General features: G+C 45.3%; 1 protein-coding gene across 1 annotated transcript in view; it reads right to left on the bottom strand.

Moving 5' to 3' along the window:
- Positions 1 to 1088: 1088 nt before the first annotated feature.
- cttnbp2 (cortactin binding protein 2) overlaps positions 1089 to 18770 on the bottom strand; it is a gene marked incomplete at its 3' end in the record, with an annotated part of 60091 nt that continues 42409 nt past the window's right edge. Inside the window, exons 4-10 of the mRNA XM_023419972.2 lie at positions 14423 to 15851; positions 10533 to 10865; positions 6954 to 7053; positions 4568 to 4715; positions 2612 to 2812; positions 1769 to 1886; positions 1089 to 1379 (exon numbers count right to left, since the gene is read on the bottom strand). Of these exons, the coding sequence (XP_023275740.1) occupies positions 1089 to 1379; positions 1769 to 1886; positions 2612 to 2812; positions 4568 to 4715; positions 6954 to 7053; positions 10533 to 10865; positions 14423 to 15851 (2620 nt within the window). The remainder of the gene's footprint in view (positions 1380 to 1768; positions 1887 to 2611; positions 2813 to 4567; positions 4716 to 6953; positions 7054 to 10532; positions 10866 to 14422; positions 15852 to 18770) is intronic.

Here is an 18770-nt window from a genome sequence, read left to right as displayed (position 1 = left end):
ATCTCAGAGAGAAAGATGAATAAAAAATTATGTTAGCGAGGATATGATCACCAAGCATGTAGAGGCATACAACTGGGAGAGGCAGTAATTCCCCTCAGAAACACTGACCTGTTCTACTGTGAAATATACAGCTACATCAGAACGTAGCATGTTGCTTCATTTATAATATATATTTCAGGTAATTTTCTTTATATTATTTTACATTACAACTGTCCTTTTACCTTATCTTCACTTCTAAGCATTTACAGTTCACTTAAATCAGCTATATTGATGCAGAAATATCAGAACACTGAAACGTTTATTATATGTAGCTATTGCTACATAGCTAATGTTATCATGAACGGCTGTTTACGGCTGTTTACTTACTACTTAAATGTTGCAAGTTCAGCATCAAACTTTTCCTTTACTTGTCAAGAGCTGTCATCGGTTCCCTTTTGTTCTGCCTCTATTTCTATCACTTCTTTTCTTCTACTGAAGTTAGCATGCTAACCAGCTAGCCCCAGCCCAGTCACACTGACTAGTCATTTTCCGATACCGAGTCACGTCCAGTCTACACTGATTAAGCAGCGCTGCTCAGAGGACATATTATAACCTCTTGTATTGTAAACACAACAATGGCTGGAGCTCTTGACAGGACTGCTAAGTAAACAGCCGTTAATGCTAACGTTGGCTATGTAGCAATGGCAGAACTTACAAATACCTCCTTTAACAGTTGTAAAAGATTAAACTATTTCTGAATACACCAATAATCAAGTATTTATCTATTATCTTCATTATTTTGGGTTTTAAAATTGTCATTTTGTGTCTTAAGACCTCACCTACACCCCAAAATGTAATTTATTTAATTCCGACTCCACAGCTAAAATACAGTACGCATCAAACACAACCAGCAGTTCACAACCACAGAGCTGTGGACCTCCAATATGGCTGCCGCAGGCTCCCTTACTGGACCTAAAGAAACTGCTATATGCCACAGTCCATACAGACAACAAGGGCAGAAAAAGGGTGAAGAAAGAAAGAAAGAAGGAACAGGTAAGAAAAACAAGGAGGCAAAGGGAGGTAAAGAAAAACAAAACGCATCTCCTCACCAATAAGGATGGAAGCGATACTGGTGGGGCCGAGGCCTAGTGGGGGGCGTTGCGCCTCCTCCCTGGCCGTCTGAGAGTCTCCACAGAGGATCTGGAGGTGAGAGGTGAAGGCGTGGCTGAGGGCGGAGCCCAGCTGAGCCCAGCGCATCGACCGGCCCACCGACACTCTGCACAGCACCAGCTGGCTGCTGGTGCCCCCCTTCGCCTCCTCCTCCAGGGCCTCCACAGGACACATGGACCCTGCTCCTCCTCCAGCTGAACACTGGAGACGCACCAGGACCCGGTACGAGTCTGGAGGAGAGGCAAGGAAGAGAAACGGTTTAAAATGAAATAATGTCATATAAACAGTCTGGGGCCAATCAAGGGATTGTTCTCCATGGATCAGTATATGCAGAGATTGGCTCAGAAAAATGATTTAGGTCCTGAATACTGATGAGTTAATCTACTGAAATGCTCAATAAAAGCAACATTAAATGTATTAAATGTGATTTGCTCATGACTCTATATTGTCATAAATCAACCTAAAGTCAGTCACATCATGTGACAATATTTAACAACATAAAATTCTGTTATTTAAATGTTTCGATTAATGATTTCAAGCTTATAAACTACACGTGTCTTACATACGTGTGTCCAACAAACACACAGACGGACACACACTCACACAGGAGGCCACTCACTGAGGTTTTCAAGTAGATCTTTGCAGTCATCAGTTGCCACGTCATGAATAGTGCGATTACACTTATCTCTCCTCTCGATGTCCTGTTCACTGTGGCTGCACAGCACCTCCAGACACTCCTACACACACACACACACACGATAAGAAAAAACCTTGTCACTTGTCACGTGTGAATAAAAAACGCTTGACAAAGCTGTGCAACCACATACACGAGTATTCCTGCAACTCAAGCTCCAGTGCGTTATGAAAGCTCGTATAAATAAGTGCTCCCCATTTAAATTCCAGTCAGACCCTCAGTCTGGTCTAGTCTGGTGGCTCCTGCGTTCATTTAAGCTGAGCGGGACGTTTCCAGCCAGCAAGGTCGGCCGTCCCATTACCCGCCACTGTGGAGACCGAGGGCAGGGCAGGGCGGGACATTAGTGGATGATATAGTGGACTGAGTGTGAGCTTAGGTGTCGGCAGAGAGTCGGCGCACTGCACATAAATACACAGAGTAATGGAAACATTTTAACATCAGAGCTCAGACGGCAGAAGGAGATTCATAGCGAAAGGAGGAGGTGGAGCGGCCGAGGTTAAAGCTGCGATCCTGTTTGTTTGGGTCACTGGGGGGAAGGAAGAGCTCCAAAGACAAGACACATGCGCTGATACATTATGACTTCATAAAGTCGTTGCTAACATATTAGAGAGCAATTTCTATTTACTTTGAGTTTGTCAGAGTTTAAACCACATAGTAATTTATGTCCTGAAGGCAGAACGAGCTAAAACAGCCGGAGGAGGAGGAGGAGGAGGAGTAGCGCTGTGTGTAACTGTGTGTAATCGCATGTTTGGGGCGTCTCACTCTCACCTTGAGGCCCAGGGCAGCAGCCATGTGTGCAGCCGTCCAGCCGTCATTGTTGGCCTGGTTCAGCAGGGCAGCGGGCAGTGCCAGGGTGCCGGAGGGGTCAGGGGTCACAGTGGGGTCACCCTGAGGAGGGTGGCAGAGGAGGAGACGCAGCGTGTCCACGTGTCCTGAGCGCACCGCCGCATGGAGAGCCGTGCAGCCGTCCTGCAGAAAGAGAGAGAGAGAGAGAGAGAGAAAAAGAGAGAGAGAGAGAGAGAGTTCAGATCTAAGTGTTAAAAGTTAAAAAGTTCACTCTTTTCTAATGACAGAATCCATGAGAGATATTTTACAGCTTTATGTTCTAGTGAAAAGTCTCTCGAATTTTGTCAAAGTCATGTCTATAGGGTTTTATTTTCATAAAATCATGTCAGAAAACAATGAACTTACAGAGCAAAACATACATATCTTCTCTTCACTGTCACATAAGAGAAACATGCCATATCAGATTTTTACCACACAATTATTGTGGCCAAAAGACAATCGATAATCGATAATCGTATATTTCTTATTTGGAATGAAATACGAGTGTAGGGAGGAGGAGAGAGTCTACACTTAATGGATAACTGACAAACAAATGATCTGCCATCATGATATGATCAGATGTGTATCATTAACACCATATCTATATTTCATTTTCTAAAATATTCGGTTATCGTCAACACTGGTAGATTGTGACACCACAAGTTTCAATAACAACTAAAACAATTAATTGATTATCAAAATAGTTGCAGATTCCGTTTGTGATGATCAACTAATGAGACAGCTGACTAATCCTTTCAGCTCTACACCTTAAAGTCAGGAGCAGTTGAGGATTGTCTCATACAGGTTCATGTGAGGGCTTCGTATGATTATCCATTAAACAATGAATCGTTTGTTCTATAAATGTTGGTCAATAAAATAATGAAAAATGCTTTTTACAATTCACCAGAGCACAAACTGACATTTAAATGATCTTGTTTTGTTCCACCAACAATCTACACCTCAAACAGAAGCTGGAGTCGATGAATTTAAAACAACAACCAACAAAAATAATTAATTGAATTGTTGCTGACAAATTTTTCCGTCAATTAACAAATCGAGAAATTGTTTTTTTTAATCACCCGCAGCTTATTTCTTTTTTTATATCCAAAATAAATGAGTAATAATAATGACTAACGGGTCGGGACAGTACTGCACATTCAGACTGTACTCTGCTCACCCAGTCGAGAACTCCTCCTCCATGTTAAATCATTACGTTTGACCCGACACGCGGGCCAACGTTTCGTGGAGTCTAAAAATACGTCTGTGCTGAAGAGGTGGGATATGCTATAGAGACTGTGGCAGCTCTCCGGGCTCAGCAGGGAAGCCGGGCTAAATGTAGAACAAAGCAGGTAACTAAATATAGGGGCTTGTCACATGCTGCCACGGCAACTTAAGAGCTCCCCCTACGGTTGCCATGGAGATCCAGGAAGCCAATACATTAATGAGCTCACACCAAATCCCAAGAAGAGTTACATCCTTCATGTGCAGCAAGTGTGAAACAATGACGAGTGTGAGAAACTCCTGCGTAAAGGAGGAAACAATTCAATGGAAAACTTACCTTCTTATTTCTAAAAAAATAAAAATAAAGTGTGTGATTTACTTGGATTAACAAACAAGAAACAGGGAAAATGGGTGAATGTCTAGAGCAGGTGTCAGCGACACGAGAGCCATGAAATTTAAATTGTTATTTTCCATTAATTCATTTTAACTTATTGTCTGGATTTCTCTGAAAAAATGTAATAAAAGTAAATTTACAATAATCATATAATAAGTATATTTTTTTAAATAAATGAAATAAGCAGAATTTGTCACTATGTTACACCTCTGACAAAACCAATCCAACCAGGTGTTTAAATCTCCTGCAGTACTGCACGTGCATGTACGGCAGAGCAGACTCACCGTGGTGGTGCGCGAGCGATCGGCGCCGGCGCTCAGCAGGACTCGGACACAGTCCAGCCGTCCCGCCTCACAGGCCAGAAAGAGGGAGGTCTGTCCCCCCGCCGCCGCATCCACAGCGGCTCCTGCGGCCAGCAGCACCTCCACACAGCTGGGACACACACACACACACACACACACACACGTTACCAAGCTACATATGAACACATCTGTACAAACACAGCACTAACACATATATGCAGGAGCAGGACGAACTTAGTGAGACGAGTCCATCTAGTTTATTGATCTGGTGGATTATTGCTCCATAATGTTTTGCAATGTAAGAATGGAAGGTTTAATAAGGCTGCACCTTTTCAGTGTGGCTCTTAACGCTTTTTACTTAGTTATTTTATTTTACTGAATTAAAGGAATAAACTAACGTTAGGATTAAGAGAGAGATAAAACATCATGTATTAGTTTACATGTTGGCAGATGGCAGGGAAACGGAGGTGCTGCAGAACCGCAGCAGTAAATGTTTTATGAGGTGCAGGTCTATAAATATTTGACCTTCATTAATGAGAACTTAAGTTTCATATATTTTGTGTTTTTAGTTAGTTGTTACAGCTTAATTTGAAATGTATTATAGTAACATATACAGTCATCGTCTATGCTGTCATCTTTGGTAAAGGTGTAACTTCAACACAGCACTGTAATAACCACAATTTTCTGTTTTTTCCACGTACAAAACAAACACATCAGCACATATATCAGAATCTGATTTATGTTATTCTTCAGTATTGATTATACATATTTAGTATGACACATATGCATGTTTTATACACACACACACACACACACACTCCTGTAAGCTTCATGCAACTGTGCATATCTAGACAAAGATATAAGGTCAACGATTAAACATACGCTCGCCACCTGTTCAGAGACAAGGGAAGACATCACTCAGCCCTCCAACCAGCACTGACACACAGTGACTGCAGCCCGGATCATCTGAGGGAAACTGATCCCGTCTGCTAACACGGCCACTGAGTCACGACCACCGAAAAACCAGTTAACCCCATAAAATAAACCCTCTTTGCCAGTGTGTGTGTGTGTGTGTGTGTGTGTGTGTGTGTGTGTGTATGTCAGCGTGCCTTTGGATATCCCTACTCTATAAATAACACTGTGATCAGATATTACAGCACTGCACATTCCCCAGCTGGTCCTGGGCATCGCGTTTTTTGGCAAGCACACACACACACACAAACACAGACACACACACACAAACCCCACTGTGGTCGACAGAGCCGCTCTCTGGCTGTGAGCTTTGGGATTCATCCCGCCAATACATCAGGATCAATGTGAATGATCAGAACTGACAGTGAGCGTAGTGTAGGAGCAGATGTGTCCCTGGTTGTTAATAATTAATGGAGCAAGCTCGGGCGATGTTTGAGGAGGAGAAACTACAGATCAGCAGGAATGAAAGCTGCAAACATGAAGGGCAGCCGCCCAGTTCCCAACGCTGAACTGGGGTTTATTTTAGCGGTGGGAAATCACCTCGTGTAGCTTCAGCAGCGATGCGGAGCTGACAGTCGGGACTGTACGCCACAGAGCCGTCGAGGCTCAGTTCAAAGTCGGGTGGTGACAGTAACCGGCAGACATGCTGGCATTTGCTTTTGGCACCCAAAACCCAGCGTGGTTACCGGCGACAGCCCAGCCGGCCGCATTTCACACATGGGAGGTTCCAGCTGTGCTCGTCTCATGGCGAAATGTGCGCAATGAGTCATCAATAGAAAACGAGCGCGTACTGTGATTTTGAGGCCGATGTGACAGGCTGAAAAAAGAGAGAGGTCAAGTCTAAGAAACGCAGGTCGAGAGCTGTATTAACTCTCTCACAGTGGCAGCACCCACAAGGTTTACAATGGGTTTTACAGATAAGACTTTTTGATTAAAGTTGGAATCAACAGCTGATTAATCAATAAAGTCAATCATTGAAAAAAAATAAAGCAAACTACATTTTGATAAATCAATTAACAAGTTATGTCAATTATTGAGGTAAAATGCCAATTATTTACTGATTGTGAATGAAATATCTTTGAGTTTCGGACGGTAGAATTTAGATTATAATTTATATAGATTATATCAACTTGGTTCATTTTTCACCATCGATGACATTTTAAAGATTTTTTAAAAAGACATAATCAATTTTGATTATTTAGATTAAGGTTAGAGTTGGGATTGGGAATGCACTTATTATGGTTAAGGTTATGATACGCCCTCAGGGAATGACAGTTAATCAATACAGTGTAATGACAAGCCATGAAAACAACTGTGGAGTGTGTGTGTGTGTGTGTGTGTGTGTGTGTGTGTGTGTGTGTGTGTGTGCGTGTGTGTATAGTCAGGATGGACTCACCCACTGTGGCCGTGGGCGGCAGCAAAGTGTAAAGATGTGAATCCATTTTCATCCAAATCATCAGCAGGCGATCCAGAAAACAGCAGCAGCTTCACACACTCTGACGAGAGAGAGAGAGAGAGAGAGAGAGACGATGATGATGAGATGATGATGATGATACAGTCGCCTGCTGTTGTGCAACCAGGAAACATGAATGAACCTGTAACCGCAGACGTGCGCAGGCAGAGTTAACAAAATACGATCATTAATAAAATAAAAACTACTACAACATCCCAGAGGAAAATGTAGACAAACACACCACTGCACACAGCGGAGCGTAGCAACCGGTTTATCTTGTTGCCATGGATACTGCAGATGGTGAAGCAGGTACAGTACTGTGTTAAATCACTTGGTGACATCCACTACCATTATCAAATGTCATTTTTTGAAAAGTGACTTCAGTGTTTTCTTGCTCCGCTCGCCTCAGCCACGAGGACGACGCCGTTCATCCAACGTGTTCTGTTGTTTCCACATGTACGTCGGTCTGCCGAGGTGAAACAAGGAATTGTGGGACGACGGCACGGGGGTGTTTCCTACGCGAAAGGAGATAAGATATGAAGCACTGGAGCTCCTTTCCTCATCATTTAGGGAACTGGACCAGCTCTGATCATGGCTGCCACTCAGATACTTCCGGGTCATTTCACTCAGTTAGGAACCTCCCAGAACCAAACACAGACTTTTGGACGGGAGCCAGTGTTTGATTTGGGACACTGTCCCTGAGTACACCGTCTACACAATATACTACCTTCGAGTGCACTGACTGAATTATTAGATTTGAGACACAGCTGTGGTCTTTTATCTTTGTTAAAAATGACTATTGGTTCAAACGTTACCCTCCGCTACGACTGCGGTGCAGCCATTTATCTGAGAAAATGGACTGAAAAACCACATTAACATGCCGCAGCGTTTCAGAAGGAGCCGAGGAGAGAAACCTTTTATGAGAAATTACACTGGAAAGTCAGTGGAACAGCGGCTGCACCAGAAGTGGAGCAGGGCTTCAGCTCTCTCTGCTGCATGTGTACAAAAATAGTTTCATGTATTCTGTGTGTATAAATACCGTTAACACGGTCACATCAGGCCCGTGAGAAGAAAACGTCAAGTACGTCAAGCCTCCGCTCTCTTTGCTGAGGTGAACACATCACTCTGTTATTGTGGGAAGGTTTTGTGGTATTTCATGTTTTCACATCAACCATTTGCAGCACATGTGGTTTAAACCTTTAAAACATCTGTCTGCTCTTTTTTTTTTTTGGGAAAAACGTAACGTCTGTGTGGAGGAACGGTGACGGAGGAGGAGAGGTGAACGTGGCTCAAACAATCGGATCAGATGAGACGAGAAACTCTGGGGGAAAGTGAAGGACGATGAAATATTGATGGGCAGAGTACTAAGGCCTGTAGATGTGTGTGTGTGTGTGTGTGTGTGTGTGTGTGTGTGTGTGTCCTCTCTGTGTGGACCCACCTATAACAGCTGTCCTTCAGCTGCATTAGTCGTGCTCACGGATCGACGCTCCTCGACTGACAGCGTTCAACATCAGCTCAACATCTCAGCGGGGAAAACTCGTGTACGTGTGTGACATGGGTCTACATGCATTAATTATTCTGTGTGTGCAATCGCATGCACGACACTGCTGATGTGGGTAATATTCAGTGTGTGTGTGTGTGAGTGTGTGTGTGTGTGTGTGTGTGTGTGTGTGACAGCCCTGACATGACAGTCCGGCTCATTTAATGGCAGCCAACATAATAGGATCAGCTGCAGCTCGTGCAATCACAGCAGCACGCAGAGTGTTCATCAGCCCTTTGTCCTCTCGCTGCATCTTCATGTAGCAGCAAGACACAAAAGTTTGAGAGCCCATGAACGCCTACATCACTTGATCGCAGCGCAAGTTCACGACATGTCCCCCCCCCCCCCGGTCAATCTGAACGCTTACCCTAATGGCTACTCATGCATATGCAGCAGACTGCTTAATGTGTAACCAAATTTTCTGAAGCATACAGGGTGAGTCAAGCCGCACGAGAGAGGGGAAACATTGGATTCAAATCGACCACAAACTGAGCATTAGCATCTCATTTTCCTCTCACACAAAAGCCACTGAAAAGCAGAGAAATCCTGTTTAATTTAGCTGAAATGAGAAATCGCAGGCCGCGTTTCTGCAGAGATAATCAGCTGGGAGCAGGTGGCGGGGAGATTTTGTGGTTAGAGTCTGTCTCGAAAAAAGAAAATTCACAGGTTTGATGTCTACTCATGTTCACTCTTTCACCAGACATTAAACCCTGGATCTCTCACTGTGAGCTGCTCTGGAAGAGAGCGGCAAACTAAATGACTAAAACAGGAGCAGAGGTTTATAAGTGTGTCCAGTGTCATGTCAATGTAAAACTACTCTTTGTTACTCTTCATTTGATGGACAGACTCTTCCTCTGCAACGCTCTGCTTTATATTCATACAGTTCTAGAAAAATAAAGGAAATACTTCTGAGCTCCATTCAAATCTCTGTGAAAGGAAAAGCATTGCAGCAGGTATGTTTCCAGCACTTAATTCAAACTCTGGAGCCTTTATACTGTGTATTTAATGTTTCAGTAGTTTTTTGTTTTTTTTAATAATACATATTTATATTATTTTATTTTGGATGTTTCTTTTATAATATATAATTATATTAAGTTTTACGTTTTTTGATATGAAAAATATCATATATAACCACGAAATTCTTTATATTTGCACAGAAATACATACTTTGCATTTGTATGTTATTGTAAATAGTATTTCTCATTCATCTTATTTATTCTAGATTCTGTTTCAATTCTTATTTTATTTCTTTATTACATTTATCCCCTTGTGCTGCTGTGTCAATTTGAATTACTATACAATTATTATACAATATTAGCGAATATCCAACGATTAATTGCTTGTTTATTTATCAATACTTACATATTCAGCTTGACAAAGGCAAACAAGAGCAAACTATAATTAATGCTCTGTACATTCGTGCATATTAGTCGACCTACCTCACTGAACAATCGATTCCCGTGTGAAGCCTTTGTACTTCAATGTTATCAATCAATCAGTAATAATCAATACAATCCTCTTTGAAATCAATCAACCAGCCGACCACTGACCACAACCACAGACAGGGCTTCTGTTCCCAACGGGCCCAACCTGCGCTTTAATATGTAGAGACACCACAAGGTGATCAAATGTAATACATCAACTACATCCAACATCGGCAAACAACATGTTCTGTCTAACGCGTTGGTTTACATCTTTAATCGTAGGTAACCACGGCAACAATCCATGGCAACATCACCAGACAATAACCCCTCGCTGACAATTACCGAAAACCATCAGATGAACCGCGTTAAACTTAATGTTCTACCTGCAGCCGAGAGTTTGAATATACTGAAGTCACGAGTCACCAAACCTGAAGCCTGTGAAATGTTATTTAAGTTTTTATAAATTCTCACATTATTGTATTTAGTTTTAGTTTCAAAGCCTTATTCTGATATAGGCTCAGCTCGTTAATCATCCATCATCAATTAAATGGCAGTTACCTGTGTGTCCGTTCTGAGCAGCAGCAAACAAGGCAGAGGTTCGGTTTTGGTTGTGGTTGTGGTAGAGGTGGGGGTCTTGGTCAAGATGATGGGGCTTGTTCTCCATGGCGGTGGTAGAGGTGATGTTGGTAGACGTGGAGGTGGTAGTAGTAGTAGTAGTGGTGGTGGTGGTGGTGATGTTGTTGGTGGTGGTGGTCGGGTCTGGTTGGTTAAGCAGCATTGACATTAAAGTGACATTTCCCTGGGAAGCAGCTTGGAGGAGCAGGGGGCGCCCGCCGTCCAGGGCAGCAGGCCCACCGCCATTTAGAGAGGAGACTACGGAGGGACACCAGCCTGCAGGAGGAAGGAGGAGCAGGAGCAGCACAGGTTAAACTAGGAGGAGGAAGAGCAAGGAGGAAGAGGGAGCGACTAGAAGTGCTGAGCACGGGAGAGAGTGAGGGTTGAAGAAGGTGGAGGGGGGGGAAGGAGAGCACACTTCAGATCCATACACGTTGTAGTACAGTCTCTTTTGTCTGAGCAGCAGGTGTGAGCGAGGCGGGAGGTCAGAGTTGTAGTTAATAAATATTAATAAATATTTTTTAGGGTAGGAAGAGGAGCAGTGGTTGTATTTACCCCAGCTGATGGCTGCTTGCTAACAGGCTAACGAGTACACGCTAACGTGCAGAAAACAAAGCTGCAAAGTTTCAATTAATTTGGATTAATTATTATTTTAAAACGTTGAAGATACTTAAAGAGAAAAACGTTAGCTAGCTAACTGACAAAGAAGGTGAAAATCTCAAAAATAAAAGTAGGACTCGTGAGCCGTTCATGACTTTGACATTCATTATGACATTTATCAGTTTTTAAGTGCAGCTGCCTGTTTGTGTTGCACTGATTCTGGCGCTACTCAAAACACCAGCTATGAGCTAACTAGCCAAAGATATGCTAACAGTAGAAAACTGTTAAAGTCGGAGCGGTGCGATGTAAAACTCATTCATTACATATGATCTCAAATGCTAAGAGTGTGTGTGTGTGTGTGTGTGTGTGTGTGTGTGTGTGTATCTGGTGTAGCTACAGTTGCTAACTACTCCGCCAGTAAAGTTCAGTGTATTTATTTCAGTTGGTGACCACAGCACCACAGATATCAAATATTAAACCTCTAAAAGAAGCCACCCAAAGTTGGTTTCTGTTGCTGTAGCCTGGAGCTCTTCTTGGCTAAATCCCATCTGCCTGTTTGTTATGTTGCCAACAAATGGGAGGGATTAATGGCAGGATTAGGGGAGAAAACGGGTAAACAGGTAAAGCAAATACAGAGGTTTTACTTCAGCCTCAGCTGGAAATCATCCAGGAATCATCCATGTGGCTTTTCAAACTTTCAATCCTCAAATAAGATTTAAATCAACACTCTTGTTGCTTTATTATTTAAATGTGTTTATGCTTTTTCAGTGCAGATAAACGATTTTTCCATTGAACTATAAAAATTCAAACCCATGCAAACAGCACAAGCTTGTAACGACTAACCCACCGGCAGTTTAAGAGGTTAATGGAAATGTCCTCTTAAGGAAATTGCGTGTATTTAAAAATTCAAGCGACATAAATGAATGTTGAAAAGAAAAATCACTTTGTTAAATGTGCTGTTAGTAAAATCAGAGCAAGTCCTAAACACATCATTGTCACCTGTTTCAACAGATCACATCTGTAGTATTTGGACTTTTGCAAAATGTTGAATTTATTTTCCCTCGCTGACCTTGAAAATACGACTTGAATTCAAAGCTTTTCCAGGGGGGTTTCTCACAGTGCAGGAACCCTTGAATAAAATGTCTAATTTAATCAACATGTGAAGCATCCTGCAGCCTGGACAAAAGAGTCTGTCATCACATCAGATGATAGAAAGCATTCATCTCTCAAACACAATCATTCCACACGATTCAGTCGGATACTGTTGCAATTATACAGCAATGTTTTAAATGATGAAGCACAACAAACAGATGAAGCGAAGAACAGTAAAAAAAAAAAAAGGCCTAATTGCTAAACCCAACAACTAAAACTAAAACTATTAGCTAAACAGTTAAAGCTCCGCTAAGTGGCGTCATGCTAAAAGTCTACAGGTGCTGCTTTTAAACCTCGGCTTCAAACAGCTGTTCTGAACTGAGAAGGATTAAAAATGAGCGGGAATGGAGAGTTTCAGTGCAGACATTTATCTCACAGCCCGAAAAATAAGGAGACACAAAGGACAGTAAAGGAAAAAGAGCAGCAGAGAATCTCAATGACACAGATTACAGCAGCCATGACGGTTGCACTTTCACTGGCTGAGGCTGCAAAAACAAACAACATGTGGCTGGCTGCTGACAGGTGAGGTTGTGATAAACACGTCTGGGAAGAAGAAGACTTTCTCCACAAGTATTACTCTGTGACTCTATCGGGTTCGTGAGTGGGAGATGCTGCAATCAAATGCAATGAAATCCAGACAGTTTTAGTGACTAAGATGTCCTTATTTTAGCCTAACAGAGACTTACATGTGGTTTTAAACTATCTTTTTCTCATTATCAAGTAATAATATGACCATCTATGAAATTTTAATGGCGTACCACATTCTTGATTAATAGTTTAAGTCAGTTTCGTTGTATTGTTTTTGGCAAATTTGGCAAACTTAAGTCTAATAGTGCAGCTAGTATATATTTTCCAAATGGGGATATTGCAAAGATCACATTTCACAGGTATATTTAAATATAATTCCAGTGTATTACAACTTGGCTTTGTTTTCCACCATCATTTCTTTCAGACAGCAACACTACTGACAAAAGGCGAGACAGGACGAGAAGCATTAGCTGTCAGATGGTAATACAACAGTTAATAAGGTAAATCAACTGGAGGTGAAGCACACCTGAGCTGTTGGTAATAATGACACATCGCACGGGGAAACTGTGGGTGGACAACTACCGAAAGTAAAGTAGGTTAAAATGAAACCGAGAGGATCGTCTGTAAACTGTGATGGATGTTTGCAAATAACGGATCTGACACCCCGATCGTCTCTGATCGTCTCTGATCTCTGGGATTAAACGTGATCACAGTGAGGAGAAAGTTATTCTTACCGATGACAGCCCCGCGCCTCGGAAACGAAAACCCAAGTTGTAATAAACTGGCATTATTCTTTACTCATACTACACAGTACAACCAAGCACAGAGCTACAGGCACGTCCCAAAGTAAATATAAATGCTGACATTTATATCAAACAGACAAACACAGTTGCACACAGAGCGCTGCTGGCGACACAGGAAGCAGAGCCGGCAGGAGACACGTTAATGGAAGCTAAAACAGGAAGAGTGCAGGAAGCGGAGGAGTGGTCATGGCATGCTACCGGAGGATGGAAAAAGGGGGGAAGGGGAAGGCGATAGCAGCCTCTGGCATCAGCTTCAGAGAGGACAGGGGTTACGGGTAGGAAGGCCTACGAACCGATCTGTCCGGTTTGCCTCAATTCACCCTGACACGCTCCTTCTGCTGTGACGCAGCAGCTAACCTCCGGACATGCTGTCAATGTCCGCCGCTGATACCGACACCGACGTGGCTAACGTGACAACACGGGAGACAAAAGGTGCCCAGAGGGAGGACACACTGAGGGCAGAGAGAGAGAGAGAGAGAGAGAGAGAGAGAGAGAGAGAGAGAGAGAGAGAGAGAGAGAGAGAGAGAGATGAGGAGCGAGAATGCGGCGGGCGACATCGGATCTTGCATAAACTGAAGTGACCCGTGTGCTATTCTGCGTTGCATTCCTGTGGTTAGACCAGTTTCACTGTGACCTGATCACTATGCTAGGCTACGCTAGGCTAGGCTAGCACCGTGGAAAGACAGTCGAAGAGAAGAGGCAGTGGGGAGGACTGGAGGGAGATGGAGCGAGGAGGAGGAGCCCCTTTACCTGATGCTGTTGCCAGGGGGCTGCCTGATGAGGCACGGGGGCTACGGGAGGATGGAGCACTAATGGAGGAGGAGGTGGAGGGGGGGTTTATGGAGGAAGGGCTACTGAGAGTGGTGGCAGGGCTGATGACGGGGGGGCACTCTGCACATGCTGCTGCCAGCTGCCGCTGAGGGCCCCGGCTGGGCCCCGGGGAGCAGGAGGAGGGGCAGGCACCCACCTGAGAGGCCGTCAGGGCTGGGACCAGGTCCAGGGCGGGTTTGGGTGGCAGCTGGGGCGTGGCCGGTTTTAGCCCCGCCCCAGGGGAACGGCTGCTGTCCCCCACCACCTTGATGGGTGGGTGAGGAGGAGAGGGGGTCTGGGAAAGCCCTGGCTTTTTGGGAGGAATAGGGGGAGGGTTTCCCCGGTCGATCCTGGCCACTGTGGGCGACTTGAGGCCGATGGGATGGCTCAGGCGGCCGGGAAAAGGGCCTCCCTCTGAGGCAGAGTGGGGCAGGCCTGGGCGCAGGGGTCCAGCGCCTCCTGCTGGGGGGCTGGTGAAGCGCGACAGAACCTGCGTGACGGTGTGACGGGCTTGCTGCTTGGCGGCAAAGTTGTCACGGTTGGTGGGGGAGAGGTCACGGGCTGGAGGACTCTGGGACGCTGTGCCGTTTTGGTCCTGTTCCTGGAACTTGTAGCGGGCCGCCTGGACACGGGGGCTGACCCCGCTGGGTAACACGTGGGGGGCTTGGCCCTCCGAGCCGTTCTCTGTCTGTGCCAGTCCTCCTGAGCTGCTGTGGACGATCCCCCGGCCGGACGTCTTTGGCAGGCTCAGGCCCACGTAGTTGGCAGGGGTTGGTTTGACGGGTATAGTGAGGGGGGTCTTCTTGGGACCCTCCACCTCAGCGGGGGGCACGTCCGTTTGGCAAGACGCCGTTCGAGAGCTGATGGGCTCTGTGGCTACGGAAACGGACGTCAGAGCTTTAGGTTTGGGTGGAGGGCTGGCGGCAGCAGCAGGTTCTGCTCCAGCAGCAGCGGGCTGAGCGACAGCAGCATCCTTCCCGTCGCCCTGTTCAGTCCTGAGCTGCTCCACCTGCTGCCGCAGACTCTGGCTCTCGGCCTCCTCGCGGCCCAGCCTGGCGCGCAGCTGTTCCCGCTCGGTGTCGAACTCGGACAGCTGTTTTTCCATCTTGGCCTCCATCTGTTGGCTACGCTGCCGCTCGCTGCTCAGCTCCTCCTGCAGCCGGCCGGAGGTGCGACTCTCCTCGTCCAGGCGAGCCTGCAGCTCGTCAAAGCGCTGCGACTCCTCCACCACCCGCGTGGCGAGCTGCTTGCACTCTCGGACCAACATCATGACGATGTGCTTGTTCTTCTCGCGCTCGTCCTTCAGCTGCGCCGTTAGCTTGCGGTGGTCCTGCTCCAGACTCTGAAGCTGCAGCTTCTCCATCTCCAGCTAGAAGAAGAAATCAACACAAAGAGTCAAGGGACAGTGGCACAGAGAGATCATGACATGGGCGTAGATCTGCACAAACACACAGCCTTTATCTAGTGACTGGTCAATTAATCAATGACAGAAAGTTTGCACCGAACAACTTCCTCATTCCAGCTTCTTAAACGCGAGGAGTTGCTGCTTTTCTCTGTTTAATGTCATTGCAAATGGAATCTTCTTTATCTTATCCACTAAACTATTAAGGGTTAATCATTAGCTGCAGCCGTCGCCTCGGCACTAACTGCACACGTGTCTTTTCCTTTCCAACACAGATCCTCAGCGATCAAACCACCACCTTCACAGACAGGACAAGCTCTGTGAACCTCACATGCGTGTAAAAACACCACATATCTCCCACAGACATCAGTCACAACCTTAATGCCACCTGTCACGCCAACAACACGTCTGTGACGAACCGGGCGTCACATGCATCCTGAAAATACAGCATCATCCGTCACCTGAAATAACACAGAACACCTGCTGCACAAACACATTACTTCTGTAATTGGAGCATTAGATAGAAAATGCATCTGCTTTTATTTCTCCGTAATGAAACCATCCACATCTGAACACTGAGTCATTCCTTAGTCACAAGAGCAGCTTTCTCAAGGAGAGCGCCGACAAAAATCAGATAAATGAAACGAGCCAGACAAATGGCTCGATTAAATAAGACGGGGCGAGATGGATGGATACGCAGAAATTTACACAAATAGACACTTTATTAATCAATGGGACGACTTGAGGGAAGGCTCCAATTTGTCCATTCACAGAGACACAGCCTCCTCATACGCTTGAATTTCGATGACTTGTCAGAGCCCCGGCTTCTATATCTGGAGCGTCGCTGCTATTGTTGGCTCAGCGCTGGCTTCACAGAGGGTAACGGGGCTTAACCGGGGGCTCTCCACCCACTTGCCAGGACCCCATCGCTCTAACAAGCCTCAAACAAAAGAGTCAACAACCCGCCACCCTTGTCCCAAATGACACCAACCCCTCCCTCCCCTTTCCCCCGCCGTCCTCCGCCCTCCCCCGGTCCAGACCGTCAGGGAGTACATATCGGCACCAGCTGATGCCGAGGAGGAGCATGATGGGGCTTATAAGCAACGGGAGGCGCCGGGGGAACGGCAGTTGCTACTCAAAAGGAGGTGCTACGACAGGCTGCTAATTGGGTGAGGATTACGTCTGTTGTAAGTCGGCCTAATGCCTCCGAAGAACAAATTCAGGGATGCTGTTAAAGGTGGTGACTCACTGGGCAGCGGAGACTGAAACCAGGCAGGATTAAGAGGAGTTTATAAATGGTGAATGGCAATTAAGCAGCAGAAAAACACTGACGACACTGCGACTTCTTAATCTCTAAAGTATGCTTCAACAGAACGGATGGTCGAACAGCTTCAGATGTGTTGAGGTTACAAAGCGAGCAGGGTTTCACAGAACTGAGTCTAACATTACGAATGTCAGCAGCAGGGCCCGTCCTATAAACAGGAACCTCCGTCACTGACTGACTGAGTGATAAAGTTGCACCAGCGTTGGCCATTGCTCTTTTCAAAATGATTTTGTTGCCACCTGAGCACCTCTGTCGCTAGATTTCCGACCTGGAAAGTGACAACTCTTAGCAGCTTTCCATTGAAGATAGTCACTAGTTTTCCCTCCGCAGAAACACATCTCCATGCTGCCTGAGAATGAGCTTTAACTTTCTCTCTGAGCTGAAATCACAGCACAGTCTTCGTCTTTAACTCATGTGTTTGGTGATTTCGTCAGACGACGTCACGGTTTATAAAATCATGACTTTAGCAGCAGCTCGGAAGCGACTGGCTGGTTAACACGTAGTCCCAATGGGCCAGGTTTCGGTCACAGTTTCCCGCTTATTCCGTTGTTTGACGACGGAAACAGAAAAACATGTAAGCGAGAACGGGTTTATTTTGACTTCTGTATTAAAACACTGTAAATGTGAACAGAGAGAGAGTTTTAAACCTAGTCTTGTGAAGTATAACACAAACATTAGTCACCCACAGGACAGTTGCAAAGTCATCTAGAAAACAGCAGCAGCTTCATAACTTCCTCTAATGTGTAAATGCAGACGGAGCAACACTCCTCCCCCCTTCAAATCCAGGACAGGAACCTGAAATAGCAAACTCCTCTAAATTTACGGTTCTCCAGTAGGTCGTGTCCAGACCGACAACAACCTGGCAGCAAGACGCCATCCGGCTGTTTATTTTCTTACAGGCTGGATTTTATGACTCTCGAAAAGTTTTTCAGAGCAGCTCTGCAGCAGCAGCAGCTTCCACTTAAAGCACAATGCTGCACGCCACAGGGTTTCTACCTGTATTCCTGGGTGGATGACGTTGAAATCTGAACCAGGATTATGTCTTTTTGCCGGATGACCATGCATTTTTTTTTTTTTTTTGACTCTCAGTGATCTCATTAAACCGAACAAAGAGCAGCAGGGTGTGTAAAATCATTGCTCATGCTTGAAATAATAATGACCTTAAACTGGAAGTCATTTTTGTGGCGATCCCTCAGAGGCAGCTCAGGTAGCGCAGTCGCTTCCCCCGGACCTGAGATCCCTCACCGCTCAATGAAATATTTAAAGACAAATTACGAGGGGAATCTACAGATCTATCCTGCTGCAGCACTCGGGTATCATTTTCAGCAGAATAAAAAAAAGCAGCCTAATTCAGCCAACTTGGAAGAAGAGAGGACGAGAGAAGGAAGAAGCGGAGGAGGCGGCCCGGGGACTTATTTTAAGAAAAAAGGGAATTTCAGCACCGAGCGGTCGTGACCTTGCTTCCAAATTCAGCTGCACACAACACACACATCAACAACACACAAAAACTGACAAATTCATGGAGGAAGAGGCAAAGGAGTGTGTGTGTGTGGGGGGGGGGG

Source organism: Seriola lalandi, unplaced genomic scaffold (genome assembly GCF_002814215.2).
Source record: "Seriola lalandi dorsalis isolate HSWRI2012SDOR001 ecotype SW California unplaced genomic scaffold, Sedor1 jcf7180002054614, whole genome shotgun sequence".
Classification (NCBI taxonomy): domain Eukaryota; kingdom Metazoa; phylum Chordata; class Actinopteri; order Carangiformes; family Carangidae; genus Seriola; species Seriola lalandi.
Note: the sequence above shows the minus strand (reverse complement) of the source record. Positions and strands in the feature narration are given on the sequence as shown.